Raw genomic sequence first — 20376 nt, 5'->3', positions numbered from 1 at the left:
TTTGGTGGTTTTTCAGGATTGTCCAGTTTAGGAAAAGGAATGGTCAAAATGTATGCAAGGTTTGGTATTGGTGCAGCAGGTTTTGAGATCTAAATGTACATAATCTAGCCCATCAAGACATTTTTGAATGGATAATGGGATGTTCCAATCAAGAAAGTGTTACCTTTAAGTTTCAACTACCTACAAACATATACATTAATTTTAATCCAGGAAAAAGTACTTGTGCAAAACATCCTCTCTATAACTAGATCCTTAAATTGAATACTTGGGTAGAGAAATGGTGCATCACATCAACACATGAAGCTTAAAGTGATCTTGCAAACATGAATAAGCATTAAACTTAATTTCCAGAATTTTCAGGCTCAAAAACCAATCCAGCAGTGTCACTTGATGAACCATTTTCTCACTTTGTGTTCAAAATAATTACAAGGATACAAATTTAAGTCAAGTCGGTTTATTTCTTTCTGTAATTTGTCATGATAACCGTTTCGCTGACAAGCATTTTTATGCTCTGGAAGAGATTGCTTCATCACCCCAAACAACTCTTAAGAATATTTAAAATAAACATTGGGCCTTAATAGTGGCACAACATCTTCAAAACCATTTAGTAAAACTTCTGGAAAGAAAAAAAAGCCAAAACATTGTAGACAATGGGATAAAATTAAACCCGTCTTTAAAACAATTTAGCAAAAGACAGAAAAAAAGGGGAGGGGCTTGTCTCAGGATACAATGGAACCCAGCACAGCATTGGCATTTGGGAATTTGCATTTCTCATACTGAGCACATGTATTCAAAACAGTCCATCTTCTGATATCCTGCAAGAGGTTCTTTGAACGGCTTCTTCCATCACGTCAGGATTGTGTCGTCTATCTCTTCATTGGAGTCTGGCGAGCTAGCTATTTTCTTCAGAGAACGACGGTGACACTCGGACAGGAGGTCAATGCTGGCAGAGTCCAGAATGGCAGTAATGGCCTAAAAAAAAAGAGCAAAATATAAATATACTTTCTATTTATCTTATCTGTGCTACCCAAGACTGACCTGCATGTTCTCCTCCCCCTGGCGCAGCTGTAGAAGGTTGACGATTGTGTACTCGCTCTGCGCTCGGACGCTGGTATTCTTGTCCTTTGTGTTGTCCAGCAGACTCTTCAACAGAGGTTTGACTTGGGCCACATCCATTGAGGGCGTGGAAGGGTCTTTGAAAACCCACCACAACACCCTCTCTGCCACCAGCCGGATGTCACTGGACTGGTTCTGAAGACACTGTGGGCACAAAGACATACGTCAAAAACAACCACAGGGGGTGATATTAAGACAGTGTCAAGAACATAGTTATGCGTCTAAAACTGAATTAAGTTACTTTTCGTCACATGCAAAGCATTTTTTTACACCGTCACATTATACAACAAGTATGAAGTTAGAATGCAGAAAACTAAGAAACCAATAAAGTAGAGATACAGTTTAAGGAAGTGTTTACAGAAACAGGAAGATCATTTGTAATTTCTAGATTTCCGTTTTTGGAAGGTTTATATCTGAGAGAAGCACCATAGGCGAAACATGTTGTGTATTGATGCACAGGTAGAAAAGACAAAAACAGCATTGTTAATCAATTGCTTGACATTACATTCTAAAACTAAACCCCATCTCTGTATAACTGGAGTTGAACCAGATCCAAGCTTAATAGGTGACATGATCCAGTTGTATTGCAACAGATATTGATTATCTACAACACACTGGAGCGAGAACAGACGGCCAGTTTCACAGACTTTTATGGATATTGATTTCTTTGACATCATTTGTTCACCATGATCAAGTTAAACTGATCTCCGTGGTAGTGACACTCTGCAGTTAAGGCCAGTCACATAAAACAATGATTATGTGTGTGATGTAATCCACGCACCAAAAAGAACCGTCTCTTCCTGCCATTACCTTGATAATCTGTGAAATGAATCGCTGGGAAACCCCACTGCTTCCCTCCGTTTTCAGCTGATGGCTCATCAGGAATCCCATTCCCCTGATCCCGCTGGTTGCGATGGGAATCTGTAGCATTAAAAAGTCACACAACAAGGCTTAGAAAATGTTTCTATGATAGGTAAACATCAATACTAATGTTACTCTGTCTCTTACTCTGTCAGCAGTGGCGTTGGCCATAATTGTCTCCATCACAGCATCACTGTACTCCTTCACACAAAGCTTTTCTGCAGCAGATTTTAATGCTATTGCTAAAGCTAAGCTACGCCCATGGCGCACCATCCAGTCCACACCAGACATGTCGGCTAAAAGGGAGACAGTGCCGGTCATAAAACATTTTATTGCAAGAACACATTCCACTTAAGGGCCGGCACAGGGTGACCTTATGCTTTAAAGCAGAATTAAAAAAAATAAAATAAAAAAAATTAAACAGGATTTTCGAACTAAAATACAAACCTAAGATGTGTTGAAGCAAGACAGTCTTCAGTTCCTCCTCGGAAAGGAATGCACACAGCTCACCAACACATCCAGCTGAAGACATTCTTGTTGCATCCTACAAGCCCATAAACATGAATCATTAGTTACTGACAGACTCATCTTCTGTAAACAGAAGTGTCTGCTAAAAACCACTGCAGGAGACCACATCCTCTGCCCGGTTTCCGCATCACATCTACAAAGACTGTCACTTTGAATCTTTATTCAACAACTGCTCAAAGTTTTTACTTGAAGGAACTCTTTAGTGCAGGGTTGTCAAACTAAAGCGCACAATGAGCCAAAATAGTCTAACAATAAAGTAGCAGGCAAAACAAAATTTATATTGAACAGGAAGTCTGATTGAAATATTGAACTTTGATTCTAGAAGGCTTGATCGACAGTATCCGTGTTTCTCATCTTACCAACTATATCATCAAATTTCAACATGATTTTTACTCTTAGAAGTCTCTGTATAATTGGTGACATCCAACTCTGTTCCTCATCTTAAACACCTGCAGCCCTGTTAGACCCTATATCGACATGAAATTTATATACATTAATTTTGAGCCAAGCATTTGGTGGCCCACCTAAAATGATTAGCAAGGCCTTGAGTTTGACATCTCATCCTGTTGGCCTCGAGTTTGACATCTCATTACTCGCATTAGTAATAACTCGACCAATGATTTACCTCATCATGGCCCAGCATGCCCAGTAAGGTGGTGGTGATGTTTTTTCGGATGGCTGGGTCAACCTTGGAACCGGCCCCCTGGATGACAAACCTCAGGGCTTGAAGCATGGTCTCCCTGTTAGATACATAAAATATTATTTTAAAATGTTAAGTGTTCCCAATTTCAAATATTGTGTCACTTTATTTATTCACATTTATGCAATTAAACACGCTCATTTTCAATTTAGACATCGTTTTCAACCCTGAAGTCAACATTATTATTAATATTATTATAACATATTATATTGTTTATAGATGCTTATGAGGATACGCTATCAACAGTCATTTCTAAATTATATAGCAGCTAACAAAAAAAGCAATAGTAGAATCAAATCCATTTACTACAATGTTTCTGAAAGCATTAACATTGGCCGATAATTTAAGATGAACAAACAAAATGATTAGAACATGAAGCAGACAGAACGGTGGCCAAAGATGACCACATTATGTGGAACACAGGGGGTTACATCCTCTTTTCAGTAGTTCTACTTTAATGCACTACAGTGTACAAACAAAAGGAGGTGAAACATACCTGACTCCTGAGTCTTCTGCGTTTCGAATAGCAGAGAGCTGCTCAGTGAAAAGAGGATCGACCTTTGTGTGAATGGAGACCAGCTGGCCTAGAGCTTCTGCAGCTCTCAGTCTCACTGCGCGGCTCGAATCCTGCAGGGCCTTGAGGAAGGTGGTCTGCAGCTGCGGCAGGAACGGCTTCAATGCAATGCCCACCTGAGAACATGGTTAAAACCAAAGTGTGAAGAAACATGACACAGATACTGGTAATGATCTGAGAGAAAGACTGGAGACCTTTGCAAGTAGGAGGGTGAGTGTCTCCAACAGCGCCGTCTTCACAGACCAAGCGAAGCGATCTCCCAAAATACGAATGAGGGGCCCAGTTATGTTGATGACAGATGGACGCAGAGCTTCAGGTGATGTGAGCTTGATAACACCACCAAGAGCTTTGGCTGCTTCTTCCTTCTGCTCAGGGCTTCCCGTCAGGACACCTTCTCTCAGGACGGGCAAGATGCACGTAACCCCCTGCACATTCAAGACATGACGCAAGTATTTTAACAACTTTTTTGACTTCATTTAGGATAAATTGCTGTTCTATTCTTCTTCTATAAGACTATTTTTTAAATGGCAAATACCCATCAAAAATGGATGGATAGATAGGATGGATAGATAGGTTATTAGATTTGTAAGCGAGATAAGGTGTCACTCTGTGAAAAAAACAATTGTTGGCAGCATGTGCCACGATTTTGTGGTCCATGAACACAAATGAAAGATACACAAACTGACTGGTTGATAAGGAGCTTTGCCTTCTGGCTCAAATATGAAAAAAAACATGAGATTCATTTGGTCTACAACAGACATGGACAAAGTGTGTCCTTGACTGCATTTATGCAGCCCGTCAGTCCACAATAAAACTGAATATGGAGCCAACTAATTGAAGTACAAAATACAAGTTATTACTCATTTTTCAGTTTTTACAGTCAGAATATAATGTAAAACAGGGTATTAAAAGACAACGCGATAGTTTCTTTCAAACCTTTTTTGGCAGACAGAATCCAGGGAGGTGTTGACCCTTTGTATCGCTAGCAGCTGATCGGATATCTCGATGAATGTCATCAATCAAAGCCAGTTGACTGCCGGCATCCAATTTCTGAAACAAATTGGTAGCAAATGCTTTCATTTCCTCACCACCAAGGTAGCAATAACAATCACTTGCATCGTCATTGACAACAAACCTTGGTGATAGAGTTGATGGTGTCCCAGCTCTGAATCAGTACTTCAGAGTTCGAGTCATTAAGGAGGCGGATCAGGCCTGAGAGCAGGTTGCGTGTGTGCGCACTGTAGTCCATTCTGGTTCGAGCAAAGTAGCCATTTAGAATGGTGACAGCGGACTGTCTCAGGCCAGAATCCGCTCCACGTGTGGCTTCCAATAGATCATCAATGATAATGCGCTGCCCGACTTCATCTTCCACTGAGAGGATCACTGTCTGACAGTTGCACAGCTCCTGCAGGAAAAATTCACAACTCGTAAGATCAAAAGTAAAACCGAAAAATTAAGACCAAAACAGTAAGAATAGAAACCTGAGCTTCCTCCTCAGATCCCAATTTTCCTTTAAGTGAGGAAAGAAGGGCTGGCAGAATAACACCGAGGTGTCGTGTCAGAGCGTCTCCAGTTACAGCAGACAGGAAAGCTAGTACCCGGGTGTTCACAGGAGGAGCCGTTAACTGGAGAGGGGAAATTTGTCAGTAAATTAAATAGAAAAAAACATTTACAGAAACAAATAAGCCAAGTAACCTTTGGCACCAAGTAAGGCAGCACCGAGCGGCTCTTCACTGCCATGACTTGCTTCAGACCATCCAAGGCAAATTCAGAAGTGTCCTCGTCATCCTAGGATGCAGTTAAAACATGTCAGACAAAAAAAATCTAAGTCCATCTGCTTGAGATTGAAACCTCACCAGTTGCTTGAGAAGTGTCGGCAGGATGTCGTCCAGAGCCTGGTGACCAATGGTTGCATGTAGCTGCTCAAATGTTTTTGCTGCAGCTTCTCTGACCTCCTCCAGGGGATCACACAAAGCCTTCCTGACAGTTGGGACCAGGGATTCAGAAAAGACCAGAACCTTTAGAACATAAAAGGTATAATAAGGTCATCTTTCCTGTAAAACCTGAGAAACATTTTATTACAACTCTTTCAACAGCAATGACTGACCGCATCTTTGCTGGTTGACTTCATGATTTCACTGAGGCCAATACAGACTCCCTGTCTCTCGTCACTCTTGTCTGAACGAAGACCATCTTCCAAAATTGGGATAATCTCAGGGAGAATCTTCTCTCCTAATTTCCTCACCAGATCCCCTAGTGTGCGAGCAGCGATCTAAAAACAAGGAAAAAACAACATTGGCATTTAAATGAAGATTTATTTCACACACTCACTCTCAAAACACTAACGAGTACTATATAGATCCAAACCAACCCATCAGTACGTCTCTGGTTGCATAAATTTGAAATAAAAAATATTGAATGTGAAAAAATGAGCAACAATTTTGTGGATACACCCACTTTGCTATTGCGATTTGTGAAACATTTGGGTTTTTGAAGTGATTTTTCAGAATTCTCAATCTCCAAGGGGACTCTTTGTATAAAAAGGCGGGGCACGATTACAGCTGGGTGGAGGAGTGAAGCCATCGTTACATCATAATGGATTCCACTCATATAACCTCCCGCTCGCAGAGATTTCAGATGGGGGAGAACTTTTTAAAGTAATAACTTCAAAACATTGTAATGATGAGTGACTTACTGCATCTTAGAGAGGAAAACTTCAACTTTTGAATATATGTATAATCATGGTATTATATTTTGAAAGGAAACGCCTGAAAAGATTTACTTATTTGATGATATGATATAATTAACTGCATCAAAAATGCAAAACTAAACAAAATCAAGATACATTTAAGAAATAACAAAATAAAATAATGTAATGTAATGTATTTGAGACACCCAGTAATTTTATTAAAGCAGTAGAAGTCATCATTAACTGTACCGTTCTCTTATCAGGACACGTGGAAGCAAGGAAGCCCAGCAAGAGACTGAAGAGTGTTGGGAGAATTTCTCGAAGGGTTCTTGGAGTGTTCGACACCACTATCTTCCAAACATGGAGTGATGCCTGTCGTACAACTAGTTGCGTGTCAGAGCGACCCATGTAGAGACCAGAAAGGACACGGTTACGCCTCTCTGCACCAAGAGCTGATAAAATGGCCTAGAAAAAAAAAAATTGTTAGGCAATTTGAACAACTCCAGATGAATGCTAACTGTACATTTACCTTATTGGAGGCTGCAGTCCCAAAGTTGTCATCTTCAGATGCCGTTTCTGTAGTCATCTTTCCAGTCACTCCAGAAATGTGGAACAAAAGATCTCCAAGCAGCTGCACAGAGCTGAATCTGTGGAACAACAGCATATGCTTAAGTTTGTGAGTGAATTTGAATGAGGTTTTTCCTCAAAGCTGATAAAATTTCAAACCTGATTCTCCAGAGGTCATCGAACAGACCCTGTTCAAGCTCTGGAAGCAGCAGTGCAATAGCAGTCTCAGCATACATACTGATGATACGCTGACCAGCTCTCAATGCCGTGTCTCTCACATACTCATTCTCATCAGCCAGAGCCTGATGGAAAACCCAAAATGATTGCCACTCAGTAAAAAAAAAACCACACACATCTGGTTTAATATAAAAAATTACCTTGAGAATACAGGGGATGATGGGCCCCACATAGGGTGTAAATCTGTCTCCAAAGGTGAGCGGTAGGTAGATAAACATCATGATGTATCCGTCCCTCACATGAGAGGCAATGTCTACCTTGCTGGCAGTTTGAACAACATCTGGCATCAGCTTGTCTAGCTTCTCTACTCCAAGCCCTGCCATTACCTCAGCCAGACCTGGACACAAGGAGACATGAAGATCGAATTTAAACACATGTGTGATTAAGTAGTAGTAATATATTCTGAAGCCATTTCTGGCAAATGTTATTTTTATGCAATATAAAATCGCTTAAAATGACCATCTCTGATCATCATTCTTCATAGATCATGTCTGACCTTGGGCTGCTCCAGAGCGGTCTACAGAGCTCTGCTCAGATGCCAGCGTCTCCATTAACCAAGGCAGCAAGTCGTCAAAGCAGGATTCACCCATTCCCTTCACCATGGCCCCCAAGGCTTTGGCTGACACTGTGCGAACCTAGATAGAAGTAAGAATTAACAAGCAGTACTTTAGCTAGAGTACTAAAATATTTTTTGTTATCTACTCAACAGACCTCAGGCACCGGGTCCAAAAGAGAGGCTTTAAGTCCAGGTATAACACTGGGCAAGTATGGTGACAGATCCTGCACGACAAAATGAAACACTCAAATTTCAACAATTAGCTAAATAATAAACAGATCTATATCCATCATACGATCATTACAAGTATCAGCTCCATCACTAGATATAGATTTATATGGACGAAAGCAAAAGTTACATTCTGCAAAAAGTGCGCCGTTGTTCTTGAGAACCATCAATAATGTGAGAAGAGTTAAAGTAGAAGATAAACTCAATTTAAGAGTTCAAGTATTTACCTTCTGATCAGTCAGGGAATACATGTTGCCAATAATCTGTGCAGCCATCTTGCGAGTATCAGTGGAGCGATCCTGGAAGGCTCTTTGAACAATGGGCATTATCAGGGCAAGGGAGGGGGCGTCGATAAAGTGGACAAACTTGGTATCCAATAGTGTCTGCAGGCACGTCTGGGTCCTCCTAGATGGATCAGTGAGGGCGTCCAGCAATATGGGAGTTATGGCTGACAACAGAAGAGTTCATCATTTAACCCTCCGTTTTAAAATCATAATAAAACAAAAAAGTAGTTTAGCTTTAATTAGCTTCAAACCTAGAATTTCAGGGTTGCGGATGACAGAACCAATCTGTCTGAGGGCCTGCTGACCAGCCTTCTGGACCTTCACATGGGAGTCAGTCAGCACCTCAGTTAGTTTAGGCACAATGCTAGGAAGGCAGGAGGACAGCTGCTTCGGCGCACAGAAGGCCATGGCGCCCAGCAATTCCACAGAGCCTGAAAAACAGAGACATCAGAAATGGTCAAGTTGAATCATTTTTCTTATTGGCATCTGGACACACAGGTCATGGAACATTTGTTTGTAAAGTGCAACCTACCAGCTTTTGTTCTCCAGGACTCTTCTTCAAGTGCCACTAACAGAGAAGGAAGCACAAGCTTCACGCCATGAGCACTCAAGTTCCTCATAACAGCTTTGGCACAGTCATCAGCAGCCTGTTAAATAAGACATTTAAATATTATTGACTCCTCAGTCTTTAGATTAACTTGAGCTCATTATGGCAATAGTGTGCTCTAATTAAAGACGTGTTGTTCATCAAGGAAAGAACCTTTGGAAATGGTCAAAAAGTGAAATTCATGGTGCATTTAACATAAATATTTGATTAAATTTTAGCCCTTTGTTCAGAAAATAGTTAAACCAGCCAACATCTCATATGTATTGATTCCATTTTTTAAATAAAAATGTTTACTCACCTCCCTGACATACTGATTCCCATCTCCAAAACAGAGTAGCAGATGTGGCAGCACGTGAACAACATACGGCTCAAACAGCTTTCCCAACATGTTGCACAACATCTCGAAAGCAAACAACGACCCTGGTTGGAAGGACAATTAACACAATCATCAGCTACATTAAAAAAGGTTACTAAAGGTATTATAAAATACTTTAGGGTATGTTTTCAGCAGAGTTTGGTTAACAATGTATCACACCGTTGTGCATAATGCTATAAAGAAGACAATATTACTGTTAATAACCCTCTATATGAATAAATCTTGTTTTTAAAAAGACAGGGGCTCACAGAAGAAAACGACTTAAGGCAACTTAAATCAACGGTATCAATATTCAACAGTGTTAAAGGTAAGACTGAAACTAGGTGTCCCTGCTGGATGAGAACTTGCCAATCAGTTGAAAAAGAAACATTTGGAAGGTGTCTGGGAACTATAAGTGCAGACAAGGCAGCAGCTAGGGTGAGTGCAGAAGGGTCACCCTGGATAATTCCCTTATTGTACAAAAAGAACGCTACTGTGACACCTGCCTGTGGATTAATGACTCACCTTCCCTCCTTCTGAAGTTTTTTTTGTCCTGGATTGCGTCCGTCAGTGTGCTCATGATTTCCTGCTGTTTGAGGGCAAGAATTCCGAGTCCTTTCACCAGACCGGCCAGCCCGTATGCAGCTCCTTTCCTCTCCGCGTATTTGTCGCTCTCAAGCAGCAGCTGTAGCAGATTCCTGACGATGCCTGCAGCATCCTCCTTGATGGCTGGCACCAGTGGAGGAAGGCAGCTGGCAACAGATTCCTGAACCTAAAAGTAAGACAGGAGCAGGTTTCTCTTTAAGTTTCACTACATTTCAGGTTTATGGTAAAATAAAAAGACAACAGCTAAAAATGATAAAATAATAAATAACAAACCATAGCAATACTAGCTAGAGAGCATGAGCTATACCTGCTGGGCTGGTGTCGAGAGTGCAGTTATGAGCTTTGCCACAATAGGTTTAACTTTGGGGTCATTTTTATCCAGATGTTTTGCCAAAGACCCCATCAGAATGACCACACTCTGACGGACAGAGTCATAGCTGGCATCCTGAGGGGCATTCTTCAGGAACTCCTCAAAGACTGGCAGCAGGGAGCTGACGTTGTCCTAACAAAACATTTGCAAATTACAAATGGCTGAAAACGTACAACAACACTGATGGGAGGAATTAACAAGTTTGCAACCTTTCCATGGGTATTGAGTGCAGATAGTGCTCCATCCAACATGCATCGTCGCACATCAGCGTGGCGGTCATTCAGAGCATCGGGAACAAAGAACAGGAAAAGAGGCGTAACCTGGGATTCATCGAGGAACTGAGACAACTTGTTCAGAGCCAGAGCAATTCCACACCTGATGAAGTAACGCAATATTTATTAGCAAACATTTAAGGGAACATAAAAGTATAAATTCACAATCATCCTATACCTAGCCTCCCATTGGTCAGGTGGAGATTCAGATATGACTCTTCCCAGCGTGTCCAGTACAGGGGGTGGTCTCTGGAAAAAACCCCCAAACAGTTTTGTTAATATTGAATTTAAATAACTACTTACTAAATATCACGCCTGCAAACTCTTACATATAATTTTTTGTGATATAATTCAGTGAGTTTTCCCAAAACTGAAGCCGATTGGTCAGTGTATTGGGACACAGCAGTTGACAAAGCTTCAGCCGCAGCTGTTCGAACAGCTTCCTCGTGGTGGGTGACGTCTCCGATAAGCAAGGGGCAGAGGTCAGGGACCAGTTCCAAACCCAGAGACTCCCAGAGCCTGAAAAAGAGATGGAGAATGTTAACACAAAAACAGTTAATGTCTATATCTATATATAAAGTACTAAGATTCAATGGTTGGTCATATATGAACACATACTTTTCGGATAAAGCTCGACCCTCTTCTTCAACATCAAATTTAGAAATCCAGAGTCTGCGGAGCAATCTAAGCCCACTCTCCTCCGTGGCGTCTGTGGGGAGAGCAAACTCCATCTCCAGCAAGCCCTGGTCACAAGAAAATTCTTAATCATTGATCAAGCAACTATTGTCAACCCTCTAAAAATCGCTTCTTACCCTGAGGGCAGCATCACGGACAGCAAAGCACGGCGACAGGAGGCCACTGAGCAGAACATCAATCTCTTGTTGTTCCGCTACAGTGCAACCTTCCCCTCCTCCAGCACTGGCACACAGTGCAGTCAAACACTGAGATGCAAACACCTGCACATTGGAACATAAAAAGGGCATTAGAATGAAAATAAACTGATCAAGTTAGCAACATTCACTTTTAGAGTCGAAAACTACCTGAAGCCTTGGGGTTGCTGTAGAAATGACTCTTATTAGCACCACCAACATGTTGACACGTGGAAGCAGTTCAGGGCCATTCTATAATGAAAACAAGAATAAAAGTCTAAAGTTTGTAATATACATCAATAAACTGTCCAGCTCATGACAATGCACTTATCCACCTCATCAACCGTCAGGTCTTCATCGTTTTCTGCACGCAGCTGGGAATGCTCGTTAATGATTTGCAAGGATTTTGTCATCAGGGCTTCGTTCTCCTCTGTGCTCCCTGAAGAATCCCTAAGTGTGGCGTTTAGAAGTGGGAAGCAGAAGGAGAAGGCTGGTGCAGACAACAGCGCTGTATCTGTCGAAGCAAACAAAAACACTCATCAACTGATTGTCAATTATGATGTGTAATTTAAAGGCACATAGTATACACTCAAAAATGAAAAACTTTGGTGTCTAAATGAATTGTTCAGATATGTAAAACAAGTAATGCAGAACATTTTTTCGGACAAATTTGATCTGAATACTTGACCTTTTGTTATTTAAAAATTGTAAAACTAAAATAATAATAGTACAATTCTCATATGGCTGGACATTGTGACCTTAAATTCAAACTAAGGTCTACAATTATTCACTGTAAAGAAATATATTGCCACAAAGGTTTTTTTTTCTCTAAAATTGGTACAGAGTATCCCTGAGCAAGAGCCTTGACTGCTCCTTATGGTTGAGATGGCACGCTGTGTCGCAGCCTAACTCCCATCAATGTGTGAACGTGTAACTTAGTGTAGAGCTTTAGGTGCTGAATAAGCAAAGAAAAGCACTATACAAGTAAGAGCAATTTACCATTTAGCAAAGTGTGCCTTGATATTGCTGAAAGTTATATCTACCTACAAAAGTACAATATCAAGCAAGTTACACAGTTGCAGTGTTTAAAAGCATTGGACCAATATGAAGGGTAAGGGATTTGTAAAATCTGCAAGGCAACAGTAATACATGATCACCTTCAGGGGGTAAAACTGAGCTTATTCTTTTTCTAATAGACAATCATTAGTAGTATGCTATTTAACTTGGTAAGCATTAATGCCAACATGATGATGATTTTAGCACACTTGTTGTGTTTGCTTTAACATTATAACATTGATTGTAAGTATCGAAACACTTATAATCAATCGTATCGAATCATACGTCATCCATTCTGCTGCAGGACGCGGACCCAAAAAGTATGTCATTTTTTTGGGAAGGATTTTTCACAGTTGTATTGGGTTATGTTTGATGTGATTGTGTGTTTCAAATAAACAACTGTATTTTTGTGCTGACTTAATCAAAAAGAGTAAATCTCCAACAAGTTAACCGACAAACCTCTGCTAGCCTACTACTAGCGGAGGTTACTACTTCGTGTCTCGCCAAGCAGTGGTTCACAATAAGAGCACCAACACCCATTCAGACAAATATCTTTGGTAGATCTGACTCATGGTGACTGATCAGTAGGGCTTTGCACGAGTCCAAAATACTAACAGAGCAGTGCAAACTATCACATAGGGGCCATAACTTGTAATGTAAACTTTAATGCTCAGTCAATGACTCTGCTCTCCCCTGGTGGAACAGGGAGGGGCAAAGTGCCTGCTTGAAGTAGCGCCATTTGCTGCATTCGTATGATCCATGTGACCAAATTTTTAAATTTGATAGACAGACTAGAAACTGCAAAAAGGGTGCAATGAGGTCACTGACAGTATGACACTACTGTGCAAATCGCTACTGTGTTCAAAGCTTTTACAGCACACAGTGTATGATGCGAAGCCCCAACATGTCATAACTATTCAAGCCAATATCCACCAATCATCAGAATATGAAGGAAGATCAAAGTGCACATAGTTCTCACCAGTTGTCTTAGATTCCCTCTGAGGGACAGTGTAACTGTGCAGCAGCTTAACAGTCCGTGCGATTGCAGTGTTCAGGTCTTCTTGTTGCCAAGCCTCGTCCAGATCGCATTCAGGCTTCAGCATCCTTAAAGTCACATGACCGACAAGTACAGCTGGAAGAAAACAATCCAAAATGATATGAAGATCTTTCATTCAAGAACTATTTATGTCGTTAAACTATCTACCCAGATAACGGAGATTTTCTGGAAGAAGGCTGGTGCCAATGTCAAAAAAGGCTTGCTTGACACGTGGAGCAGTCAGTGGAGAGTGGAACAGGGGTATGAGAGCCTGAAGTACAGAGGGCAGCTCCCTGGTGACCAGAGGCGGTTTTTCTTTCAAAACAGCCTCAAGCAGTCCCACTATACCCATGAGATCGGCATCCAGCTGTAGACAGTGCAAACACATTAGGACATCAGCTAAAATGCTTATACAGTACTTCTATCCATGGATGAGATTAGAAACCTCCTGAAGTCTTTTCCGAATTGATGTCTCCTTCTGAAGTTGAGCTTCAATCATTTCCTTCTGTTTGCTTGTCAGCTGCAGTTCATCTTTGACACCTTTCTTCTTCTTGAGCTCCTACAACACAAATCAGAGTCATCAAATGTTAAGAACAACATCTCAATGAAATCATAAAATAAAAGTTAATTTATAATCACCTCCTGCAACTCCAGCTCAATGATCTGTTCCTTGTAAGCATAGGCCTTATTCTCACGCTTCATGTTGGATTTCTTTGTGGTTTCCTTTTGCGCACTATTACCAGTAGGATAGGAATAGATTAATAAGGAAAAATGAAGACATAAAAGTGAGCAGGGGGTTACCTCTGAATGATGCTCTTATCGTGTAGTTCTCCCTCTGGTGTCTGCATGATGGCGTACTCTTCCTTAGTTACACCAACACAGGCCAATCGCGAAAGTCCATCAGTTATATGACTCATTACTCGAGGCATCAGTTTGTTTGGGGACAGGCAACAGAGGACTCCAACTGCATTCTTTACAGACTAAAGTGGATAGCGAAAGGACAACCCTGGTTAAACAAGATGACACATTTTTCGTTATACTTATTTTTTGTATTTTAATCTAACCTGGTCATCCATGTTGACGTCCAACAGATGTTTCAGAATATCATCAAGATTATTTTCAACATACTCTTCAGCTTTTATGTTCATGGATGAGAGGAGAACAGACCACAGACCACGGCGAGCTTCTTCTGAAAGTGACCAACGACTAGAGGTTAAATCATCCACCACAAACAAAGTTTAGTTTAAGTTAGTTATAGTGTGTTTGCACCTATTGATGGATGATGGGCAACGATGAGGGTCTCCATGGCCAAACTTTCTGATTCAGTCACATCGCCTTTAACGGCTGCGCAAACAACACACAGTGCCTCACGTAGGACGCGGGGATAGACATAGCTACGGCCCAGCTCTGTCAGATCACCGGAATCAGATACTAGAACATCCTGGTCAAGAACCTGAGAAAAGTGTATTAAGAATTTTTTTTTAATTAAATAAATAAAATATAACAAATGTAGAAACGGAAAAAAAAAAAGAAAAAAAAAGCTTAAAATAGTATACTGCAAACCTTATGTTTGTTGATGACTGATCTAAGTTCTCCCAGAAGACCGTGAGCCAGGCTGGAGCCACCAAGAGAGGACAGAAGCTTCCTAACAGCCTGTTGGACACGTTTCCTAACACGCCAGCTTCGAGATAAGAGGACTGAAACAGTTGCATGGTGATACATCCTAAAAGAAGTTTGAAAAACATACATTAAGAAGTGTAGGAGGATGTCAAGAAGTTAAATTGATTTTTTTTTAACAGAACATTATTTAAACGACTTCTGTAGACACATTTAACACATCAATTGTTACGACTATTGTACTTTTTTTAAATAATAGATAAAATAGCTCCCCGGTTCAAATAAAAAAATTAAGTAAATACATTTTAAAAAGATAAATTGATAAAACTGACTGAGATTTTCCAGAGTTTAGTCGTTGGGCATGGTCCAAAAAGAGTCTTTCACAGAGCAGCATCACAGTAAGTTGTGCTGGAAAGAAGGGGAAAAAAAAGCTGCAGTCTTTAAGACAACCCCTCAACCTTGAACCATGATTATCTTACTTTCTTCGGTGGCCTGGGACAAGAACTTCTCTGTTGTGAAAAGTGGCTTCTTCTCATCCAAAATCAGATTCCAAAAGCTGGAGAGTTTAGAGTCTTAAGAAAAATATAATAAGTTATATTGAGAAGCAGCTTTTAAAATCTGTCTTGACATAATGTAAAGCATACCTGGCATCGAGTCGAGAAGAGAGAGGCGACTTAAAAGGACAGATGCAGCCACACCTTCAGCAAGGAGAGAATGTTGGGAGTGTTGTGCTGCCGCCTTCTCCACTGCTTGTACAAGCAAAGGCACGAGATCTGAGGCCTGGGTCAGAGTGTCACCTGGAAATGTATTAAGATTAAGCATTATTAAAAGAAAAAAGCTTAAATCAGAAGAGAATAAAAATTATTTTTTCTGACCTTTAAATGTCCCCAGCATACCCTGAAAGTAGGCATGACGAACAAGAGTAGTGGATGTCTTCAGGGTGAAAGCCTTTTTCAGCCAATCAAGCAAGGCAGTGGGAATTTCAACTGTAAGGCGACTGCTCCACTGGGAGAGAACATTCACTGCATGCACTAAAGTGCCCTCGTGAACTGGTAAGAGAAAGAAAACATTCATAATTATAGTTGAATTGATGGATACTTAAGACGAGGTGGAATATGAGAAAGTAATTTTATTTCTTATAGAAACATTTGCTAACACTTTCGCAATGATACACATGCAGTTGTTTCGTTTTGTTTCTGCTGTGCATGACCTTTTTTTATTAGAAAAAAAACAAAACAGAATTCTGCAGCCAATAGGTAATGAAGAAACATATTCATGGTTATTTGGATTAAATACCCAACTGTACCTTCTTGCTGCAAAAAAGGGATGAACATCTGAGTGACAGCGGAACTTAAAGTCTGGTTTGATGTTCCTGAAACCGCATGATGGCTGCAGCTCGCAATTCCTTTAACAAGATATGAATCAGCTTTCTGTTATATTTTCATATTTCTTCTTTTTGAGTTGAGACTTACCTGACAACACGTTCATCTTTTGAGCCACAACTGTGAGTTTTCCTTCAGAGCCTGCACACACGACAAATGGGGTCAATGATACATCACTGAAAAATGTTACAACACTGTTGTCTATTATAGATAAACTTTATTGATCCCTCTGGAACATTCCTTCAGTTTATGAGAATTGGTATGATCTTACCTCCCAGGATCTTGAAAAGGTGGCTGACAATGTCCTGAACAGCCGTAGGGTCGCTGCACTGTTTAGCCATGTTCTGCATTGCCTGAACTGCCTCCTCCATTAGTTCAGGGTTGTTCACCTTCAACTGGCCTGAAAAACAATTACTCAAAACATTCGTTTTTTTTTGGGGGGGGGGGTTGATCATTTTAAACTGAATAAACGCCTTTTAAAAACATACTTGCTATTGCCTTTCCGATTTCCATGGCATATTGACTGAGGTCAAGAGTCAAAGAGGAAAGCAGGTATGAAACAGCTGCAGAAAAGAAAACAAAGAAGCCATATTCAGTTTAGCAATAACCAAACGACAACAATCAGACAGTGGGATCATCTCACTTTGCATGGCATTCTCAGGACTGCGCAGCATTGTCTTCTGCAGAGCAGGGAGGAGCAGATCTTTAAACTCCGTGTGGGTCACATGACGAAGCAAGGAGCCACTCTTCTCCAGAATATGCTTGTGTGGTTTTGACTTGCTCATGAGGACTGCCTTAATGTACAGATCTAGCAAAGCACTCTGAAAGAAAATAGATTAAATTAGCAAACACACAATACAATTGAAAACAACATTTTGAAAAAAAAAAAAGACTGACCTTATGCTTTTCAATTGTGGCTTTGTCTTTTTGAGCTGAGCAGAAGTCTAAACACACTCCAAGCATCGCCAGAGCTACACATGATTGTTCAAGGCTCAACAAGCTACCGATATATTGATCAACCAGTCCGGAATTCTAAAATGAAGAGAATTCATAAAATCTTAAGCAAAGTGAATGAATGTTTACAGAGTTAAATTAAATATGAACAGTTTGGTAAATCAATAAATAAACAACCATTTTTCACACAAAGGAAATACAGATATCATTTTTCCTTATAAACATAAATCGCATAAAAGTAGATGATCTCAAGTAGTTTGAATCTTGGCAGTAATATTTAAAACATTAAAGAAACAAGTTATAGGTTCAAGTTCAATTTCTTTTTAAGCTTCATAAGGGTCCCTGTAAAGGATTGTGAGCCTGCAGCTTTAAACATAACAAAAACATGTATAACCAGAATAACCCAAAATGTGATGTGTACTTACTTTCTTCAGGAGATGAGTGAAATTCTTGATGCTCACTTTCTGGGCATTGCTTTTGGCACCCCCCATCACCTCAGCAACAAGAAGACTCTGCACTTCAACCTAAAAAAAAAAAAAGAAGTAGCATGAGTGTAAAACTTATTTGATTAAAATCCCTTCTTAAAACAAGTTACAAATAATAACAACAATATTTTATATACTGTATACATCTCACCATCTTCATCCAGATGGGTCCATCCCTCTTCTCTGACAAAGAAAACACACTTGGCACAAGAAGGTAGGTCCAAGACAGACCAAGAACTGCAGCAGTTCCTGTGCTTTTACTAGTAAAGGAAAATTATGGTGGTGAAAAAGGGAAAAGGTTCAATACTAGTGTGGCACATGATTGTATAACAAGGAATGATACTGTAACAAAGTAATTGGAGAACAAAAGACTTTTTGGCATTCACCTCGGCTCTCCATTTTTAGGAATCAGCCCACTGTTTCGAAGGCCATGAAGAAGGTTGGTGGCAAGAATTTCTGGCTGCTTATCTGCAAGCTGGGCAATGAGTGAGAGGAGCTCTCTGCGTGACGCAGCATCCCTGTTTTGTGTTTAAAAAAAAAAACATCTTAACCCAAATGATACCAACAATTAAAAACCATTTGTACTTACCGATATCTGGATAGTGTAAGACAGAAGAGTCTGCAGAGTCCCTTTATGGCAGGCTCCGGCAGGTCTGAAAAAACATTAAGGCATTAGAGGGCAGAAGGTAATTTATAAGAAACTCCGTTTATTAATGTACATAAAATACTTACCTTTTTCTTTTACACATTGTTTAAGCTCTCCAATTATCTCCTTGCGCTCTTTCACAGATGATGTTGTTACTTTTGAGGCAAATTTCTTGAGTGCATCTGAAACCTAACAACAATATACACAAGAAAACAGATGGAATTATTTTCCTGACATGAGGGTAAATGCTTGAAAACCATTTTTTTTAAAAAAGGTATATTTTCTAGTTCCACTTTTGAGCATTCCAGTGTTTATGACCGAAGTGTGTTAACTCGTTTAAAGAACAATCACATTACAGAATTCGGTCTAGTTTTGGAAAAAGCAATTTCATTCAACACACAAAGTTATTTAGTCTATACTAGAGTTGTATATTAATGTAAAAAAAATATTATTTTATTTCAGCCCCCCAAAAGTTGCAATGCGAGTTAAGTTAATCATTAATTTAACGTGGAGTAAACAAGGAATAATTCATAGTAACGAACAACGATGGACCAACAATGTTCCGTTACTTTGAATCATTCATACAGAAGGCGTGGATTGTGTTATCAGCTAAAGTGATTAGGAAACGTGAACATATGCAGAATTACATAAGTGTGTCAAACTGGTAATTGAACGGAAACAAATAACATTTGATGAAAATGACTCCTCAACAATGGTATCGTTAGCAATAGTGGCTACAGACTCCAAACTTGTCTCTGAGTGAGCAACGTAGCACTGAGCTAACACCCCGTGACGCTATGGAATATCCAGTATTGCTTCACCCGACAAGAAGAAGCGAGTAAAACACAGGGACGCTGGATTATAAGTGTGTAGAATTTATTCAAAAAAAGCACTTGGACTGATTTCAAAAAAGCGAGTACCATGCCAGTAAGAGCCAGTCACACATACCTGCGTGTCCGACGCCATGTTGCCGGTGTGATACGGGAAGCGATTGTTGACGTCACGTCCGGGTCTATACGGCTACATTTTAAAATATATATATTCAAATACGTTTACTAATTCAAACAATGAAAAATATCACAATTATACTACATAAAACAAGTCAACAAAAACAAGTTTAATAATGTTTTATTAAATAGAAACTTTTTTTGCGCTTTTGACTTTTTTTAAAATTTGATGTTGTATAGGTTGTGCTTGGCTTCTATTAAATATTTCTTTATTTAATAAATGTTACAATATAAAAATGAAAACGAACCAAAGGTCTGCAACGTGCTTCACAGAACCATCTAGTTATTTTCAACTCCGGATATAAGCGGTCCATCTATATCCAGCAGATGGCAGAACGAACTCTTATCAGGGCCGGGTCTAGACAGGCATGTATGAGGGGGCAGCCACAAATCTTGAGGGGGCATTGTACCAGGCCCCCTCTTGCCCCGGCCTAGACACGGCCCTGGTTTGAGGGGGCACAACATTTATTTGAGGGGGCCAGGCCCCCTCTTGCCCCTGCCTAAACCCGGTCCTGACTCTTATAGTGTATTTTCTCAGCTATTCATCAAGAAATTTGCTTTAAAAAAACATAAAAACCGTTACTTTTTTTCTGCGTGGTTTTGAGTTAAGCGTGTGTTGTTTAAAATTGCTATCATCAACCAACAGGTATAACATGTCGAATTGACATGATTTAATTTTCTCAACTTCACTAAATATTAATCTTTTGTGCCCGTTACCAGAGAATACCTGAGAAAGTGCGTGACCCTCATAGACTTAGGCAAAAAAATAATCGC

At 40.1% G+C, this 20376-nt stretch overlaps 1 protein-coding gene across 2 annotated transcripts; it reads right to left on the bottom strand.

The window, feature by feature from the left end:
* Positions 1-438: 438 nt before the first annotated feature.
* gcn1 (GCN1 activator of EIF2AK4) lies at positions 439-19572 on the bottom strand. 2 transcript variants are annotated; one of them, XM_087796246.1, is made up of 57 exons: positions 19544-19572; positions 18682-18784; positions 18539-18602; positions 18336-18467; positions 18101-18209; positions 17890-17988; positions 17408-17542; positions 17154-17331; positions 16999-17073; positions 16782-16910; positions 16601-16651; positions 16435-16533; positions 16004-16177; positions 15773-15925; positions 15608-15700; positions 15461-15536; positions 15075-15234; positions 14781-14964; positions 14576-14700; positions 14313-14491; positions 14151-14244; positions 13957-14070; positions 13680-13878; positions 13455-13607; positions 11755-11933; positions 11591-11671; positions 11363-11506; positions 11169-11293; positions 10880-11069; positions 10729-10799; positions 10488-10653; positions 10216-10410; positions 9828-10074; positions 9246-9367; positions 8873-8987; positions 8592-8771; positions 8284-8504; positions 7984-8052; positions 7769-7907; positions 7413-7609; positions 7195-7337; positions 6998-7115; positions 6718-6933; positions 5887-6051; positions 5636-5797; positions 5475-5567; positions 5261-5404; positions 4915-5184; positions 4716-4829; positions 3974-4204; positions 3702-3895; positions 3131-3245; positions 2425-2521; positions 2125-2273; positions 1927-2037; positions 1039-1260; positions 439-972 (listed from the first exon to the last, which is right to left on the bottom strand). In XM_087796246.1, the coding sequence occupies exons 1-57, from the start codon at positions 19559-19561 to the stop codon at positions 847-849; spliced, it is 8007 nt and encodes a 2668-aa protein (XP_087652372.1). In that variant the 5' UTR covers positions 19562-19572; the 3' UTR covers positions 439-846. The 2 variants fall into 2 exon arrangements, with proteins under 2 accessions (XP_087652372.1, XP_087652381.1); XM_087796255.1 differs by having other exon boundaries at positions 14576-14697.
* Positions 19573-20376: the final 804 nt, after the last annotated feature.

This window comes from Callionymus lyra, chromosome 1 (assembly GCF_982586985.1).
Source record: "Callionymus lyra chromosome 1, fCalLyr1.hap1.1, whole genome shotgun sequence".
In the NCBI taxonomy this organism is placed as follows: domain Eukaryota; kingdom Metazoa; phylum Chordata; class Actinopteri; order Syngnathiformes; family Callionymidae; genus Callionymus; species Callionymus lyra.
Note: the sequence above shows the minus strand (reverse complement) of the source record. Positions and strands in the feature narration are given on the sequence as shown.